The sequence below is a fragment of the Watersipora subatra genome, chromosome 11 (genome assembly GCF_963576615.1).
Source record: "Watersipora subatra chromosome 11, tzWatSuba1.1, whole genome shotgun sequence".
Taxonomy (NCBI): domain Eukaryota; kingdom Metazoa; phylum Bryozoa; class Gymnolaemata; order Cheilostomatida; family Watersiporidae; genus Watersipora; species Watersipora subatra.
This window is the reverse complement of record NC_088718.1, coordinates 35,530,672-35,536,457: the sequence shown is the minus strand read 5'-3', so window position 1 is coordinate 35,536,457 and position 5,786 is coordinate 35,530,672. Positions and strand designations below refer to the sequence as shown.

At 40.8% G+C, this 5,786-nt stretch overlaps 1 protein-coding gene across 1 annotated transcript; it reads left to right on the top strand.

The window, feature by feature from the left end:
• Positions 1-4,427: 4,427 nt before the first annotated feature.
• On the top strand, positions 4,428-5,228 carry LOC137408006 (uncharacterized). The gene has a single exon (XM_068094397.1). It carries the CDS (start codon positions 4,428-4,430, stop codon positions 5,226-5,228), a length of 801 nt encoding a protein of 266 aa, XP_067950498.1.
• Positions 5,229-5,786: the final 558 nt, after the last annotated feature.

Sequence of the window (5,786 nt, the reverse complement as noted above, 5' to 3'; positions counted from 1 at the left end):
TAAAAGATAACTATATATTTACAATAATAAGCAGGCAGTGTTGCTGTCTGCTAATCTCTAATCCGAGACAGGATTAGAGATTAGGATAAAAGATTAGTTTTCTCCCAAGTGTAACAAACGAGAAAATGATATTTTCAAAGCTAACTATGAACCACTTAATTAAATTGAATTAGAGAACTTCCTTTGACGTCCCCATTTGGCGCTTTAGGTTATATCGAAATTATTATGTAACACGATGCAACAGTTTTACATAAACTCTTGATATTCAGTGGAATTTACATTCACCGTTTCCATGGCCCAGGTTGCGCAAGTTTGAGCCATTCTGCAAGAGATCCGCATCATGGAAGCGGCAAAAACGCGGAAATTAAGCAAGTTTTGCTAATTTCAAATTTTTATCAAATGTTTTTTCTTTGCGAATGATGGAAATGGCACTTGCAAATGGTGTGCATTAGAATATCGCTCAGGCTATTCCATTATAGACATCTTCACACTTGAGTTGTTTTTATTTCTATTTTAGCAGTTCTGAATGTGCTAATGCTCCAATGCTGCTAAGCATGACAAGACTGGAGCTAATTATTGACCTGTGGGGTCAATAATTCGTGACAAAATCTAGTCTTTTCACCAAGCGCTGGAGTTAAATGCGATTGTATCGCACTAATGTCCATGGAAACACTAAATTGCACAGTAACTCAATGTGCCCACAACTCCAAATGCGCATCACGACAGTAATAGAAACAGTGATTGTCGGAGTGTCTGCTGTACATGTATTTGTTCAGTGTGTAGCGAGCGCGCAGATATAACTGTCTAAACTGGCTTACCTCTTCATCTGTCTAATTCTACCACCTCTACAAAACTTTTGCATCCAAAATGATTTTTGTAAAGAATTTTCACTTATACAGCCTCTGGTAACCATAATAGTTCAACAATTTTTGTTACACAAATCTAGTTGCTAGGCTCACAGGCTAATAGACTGCTTTCTTCTCAGTTCAAGCTATTGTCAATTGATGTTGACATCATCCCTCCCCTCGTGTCTTACACGATCGAATTGCGGCTATTCAAAAACTCTGCACTGCTTCGGTGAATGACCTGAGCCGTGATGAGGTAAACAACATATGGGATGATATCAGAACAATGGCTGACCTCTTAGCCTAGATTCATTAGCAGATTGCGGTGATTATGAAAGTATGGATGGCTACACTATTCTAGTATCTGCTATTTATGAATTCTACGAAATTGATAGGAGCTTCTGCCTTTAGCACATTTGTTACCAACAGAACACATGTACAAAAAGTCTAAAGCCTGGTTTCCATATCGATTGTGATTATCGATTGGTTTCCATATAATATTGCGCAGCAAATTGCTTGCGATGCTAGGCTCGGTGGCTTATGTTCACATAAAGCTGCAACGGCATAAAAATGTTCGCTCGCCATGCTGCGTCGATAATGCTGACCTTCACCTGTACAATGCGTTTCGGGAAGGTTTTGCCTGTGGCTCTTCACGAAAGTTGAACAGCGCTAAACTCTTGCATTGGCGCCGGCAACTATTGGCGGTCCTCGGGGGTACCCGGCGCATAGGTTCCCATTTTATTGCTAATAGCCTGCGGTGCTATCGCCGGTGCTTTACGGTGTATATGGGAACCAGGCTTTAGACGTTGTGGTATGGTATAGTTTTAAATTTCAAGTGAGCAATTTGAATTACCTAGAGCAATTTACTAAGTTTTCATCCAGGGGCATAGTGACACACCCCCATATGGCACCACAATGTCATCACGGAAACAACCGTGTTGCCCTCACTCTGTCGTGATTCAGTGTCGCTGTTTGAAAGCAAAACACCTGTGCGATTCGCAATCTTTGTGCGATTCGCAATCTTTGTGCGATTCGCCATCTTTTTGCAATTCGCTATCTTTGCACGATGGGAACGACCTTAGCGACCAACGGTGTCGCACTTGTGGGCGCGCATAGGTCTTGCTTTCCTGTTGCCTCTATGCAGACATATGCCTTGCCATAACGTGTCGCACAACCATCGTTCTACTATGACGTCCTATGAATACATGATCAGCTTGTCGGCCCAGCATAGCGCTTTTGCGATGACGCACCCAGGTGTTGCTACACTATTGCTGTATGAAAACTTGGTAATAATAGTCATAAAAATTAGGTACTACGATCAAACGTGTCCAAGATTGTTTTTTAACTGCAGTAGGGGAGCAACGTTATATTTATTATATCGTACCAAAGCAGTCTATAACTGTAGACTTTAAACCGAGCTTCACACAAAAACTTAGGATTTTTAGCACCATCCGGATGTCATGTTTACCAATACTCGCGCATTGTGTATTTTGTTTCATAAGGTTATTGCTTACGCTACGTTTGCTGACAGACAATGGGCTACTTCAGGCGGTGAAGCAATCAAGATAACGCTTTTCATCTCATAACACACCAATCATCAACTAGTTAATAACTATGATCTATATCCAGGACATCGTGCAAAGACAGTCAACTAGTACAGTTGACACCTGTAAACAGGTGTTGCAACATTTTGGTGAATGACCTGAGCCAGCCTTGATGAGGTAAACAACATACCTGATGATATCAGAACAATGGCTGACCTCCTGGTGTCTAGAGAAAAGATCATGGATGTCTCCAAGTTGATGAAATCATTAATTTTATTGATAGTAATCATGCTTCAATATTAACAGTAATAATAACCTTAATACACCATTAAATACAAGTAAATTATTGCAATAACTACAACAAACCCACTTTCACACTAAAATAAAAAGCGTACATAGCTTTACTACAACAAAACGAAAACATATCGCTGCTGTTTTGGGTAGTGCAAAAGCACATGTGTTATTCTGATATAGAATGCTGTTCAGTTAGGTATGTCCTGATGCCAAGCCCCACATGGCCTATTTTTTACTTAATTCGGCAAATTGGTAGCCTTTGTACCAAACTTTAGAACTGCTAATGTACTAATATTACAACAATCCTCAAGAGCTGTTTAGGTCCATACTGACAAGCTTTAAGATGCCTTTCTGTTAAACAGAGTTGTGGGAATTAAGTGAAATGAAATGCAACAAGCGCATGCCACAACCCTAGATAAAACAATCTAACCTTTAGTTTATGCATAACTTGATCTGTCTGTCACCGGCTATCATAATAGTTTAGGCAACTATCCAAATTTTCAAGCTTTATGACAGGTACTTGGTAGAGACCAGCAAAATCTAAATTATGGCAATGTCTTTAAAATAATTTTGTAGCCACTTTCGTCATATACCGCCTGACACCCCAGTGACCTTGAATGGGTAACAGGTGGAAATATATTGGTAGTATATAAGTAGGCCATTTCTGCTGCCTCAAACTGTCACGTTCGGGGAGTTATGGTTGTAGTGTGGACTCTACACTTATGGTATAGAATGATCCGCATTGACCTTATCAGTGACCTCGCTGTTTTTCTTGTAGATGAATAGCATTCATGATTCGAAATTTTTGGCTGACAGCAGCCGTTGTTAGTTTGTAATGTTTGTTTATTTTCTACCAAGTTCGAAGCTCGCTAATTTAGAAATGTTACATACATCCTGTTTCAACCGAGCTGTCCTAAGTTTTTCATTGCCAAGGCATGCTATTGCCTTTCAATCAATGATATGAAATTTATGTTCAGAATTAATTGACCTAAAGGTTAAAGTGTAAAGGCTACAAACTGAGCCGAACTTAACCAAATCAGCCAACATTGTTATTTATCAAAAAGGCAGTAAATTACTAACCAACATGATGAAGCCAAAAAGTCGAAATCAAACAGTTTTGATGTTCATTGCATAAGTAATATCAGTTTTCCATACACACTATGAAATGTCTTGGCCAATTTGCCAATACAATCCACTACCCTCCTCTACCTTTAGCACTTCTCCTTCTTTCTTTAACTCCTTCCCCTCTGGCCCTCCTTGCCTTCTTCTTTAGCTTCTTTTTTCTCTAATCACTTCTCAAAGCCTCTAGAATCTAGAGGCTAGAGCCTCTAGAATCTAGAGACTAGATCTCTAGAATCTAGATCATACCCTCAGTTGCATGTTCACACTCCTCTTTCAACTTTTAGTACATTTGCGTTCCGATCTGGCGAGAACCCCTTTAGTTGCTTCCTCTCCAACGCCTCCTCAACCTTTTAGCTAATCTTTAACTATTTCTAGACCCTCTCTTTGGCTAGTAGATCCATCTAGTTCTGACTCTCTCATTTTAGCTTCTTCATTTTGACTTTAACCTTCTCTTTTATCCTCCACCCTTTCCTTCTAGTACCCTTGTACCCCCTAGTTCCCCCACGCGTGTAGTATCTAGCTTCTCTCTCTTTTCTATTGTCTTTTCCTTTAGTGCCTCTCTTTTTTCTAGCCCAATCACCTCCTCCTATTCATTCTCTCTTCCCATGCACCCCATCCTCCCATGCACCCCATCATCTCATGCACCCCATCCTCCAATTCACCCCATCCTCCCATGCACCCCATCCTCCCATGCACCTCATCCTTTCATGCACCCCATCCTCCCATTCACTTCATCCTCCCATGCACCCCATCATCCCATGCACCTCATCCTCCCATGCACCTCATTCTTTCATGCACCCCATTCTCCCATGCACCTTATTCTCTCATGTACCTCATTCTCCCATTCACCTCATCTTCCCATGCACCCCATCCTCCCATTCACCTCATTCTCCCATGCGCCCCATTCTCCCATGTACCGCATTCTCCCATTCACCTCATCCTCCCATGCACTCCATCCTCCCATTCACTGCATTCTCCCATGCACCTCATCCTCCCATTCACCTCATTCTCCCATGCACCTCATTCTCCCATGTACCTCATTTTCCTATCCACCTCATCCTCCCATTCACCTCATTCTCCCATGCACCTCATCCTCCCAAGCACCTCATTTTCCTATCCACCCCATCCTGCCATGTGCTTCATTCTCCCATGCACCGCCTTCTCCAATTCACCCCATCCTCTCATGCACCCCATCTTGCCATGTACCTCCTTCTTCCATCCTCCTCATTCTCCCATCTATCCCTTTTTTCCATCCACCCCCTCTTCTCATCCACCCCTTTTCCCATGCACCCCTTCCTCCCATCCCTCACTTTCTCTGCATCGCTTCACTCTTCTTCTAGCATCTCTCTCTTATTCCTGTCTCCCCACTCCTAGTTCCTACTATGTTAGCTCACCCTCTCTCCCTGAATTCCTTCAATGCTAGTTACTCCCTACTGCTCAAAACCACATCTAGAGATTAACTGAGATTGACCTAGTTGGCTGAAGAAAACTGATAACTTAAAAACACATGCTTATTTTTTCTGCTTCAGGCATGAAATACGGTAGTATAATTCTAAGTCATGGATTGTTCATGTGTAAGGAGGCAGACAACTTTAGCAACCTTTTGTGATCGCCTAATAGTATAATACATTTGTACATATATGTACTATGTACATACATATATGTATACATATATGTATGTAGTACATACATATTGCACAGCACTGTACATATGTACAGTATATGCCTTTAAAGGGTCACTCGCGTTATTATTTACAAAATTTTATCTAAATATTTTCTATCACTTGAGATTTTTATATTGTTTTGGGTGATGTCATTTTTAAAGAAGTAGGCCTATATACTTGTCTTTTTCTTCTGAGCGTTTTAACCATAGTCAAGTTTTGCCGATTTTATTTTGAAATATCCTGGTAGTCAGATCACCTAAAACATCAAACAAACTCTCAAATAATAGAAAAATATCGATAATTTCTGATAAAATCTT

What these genes read in the sequence shown, in the direction of transcription:
- LOC137408006 (XM_068094397.1), top strand. Translation starts at nt 4,428, where the DNA reads ATGCACCCCATCATCTCATGCACCCCATCCTCCAATTCACCCCATCCT.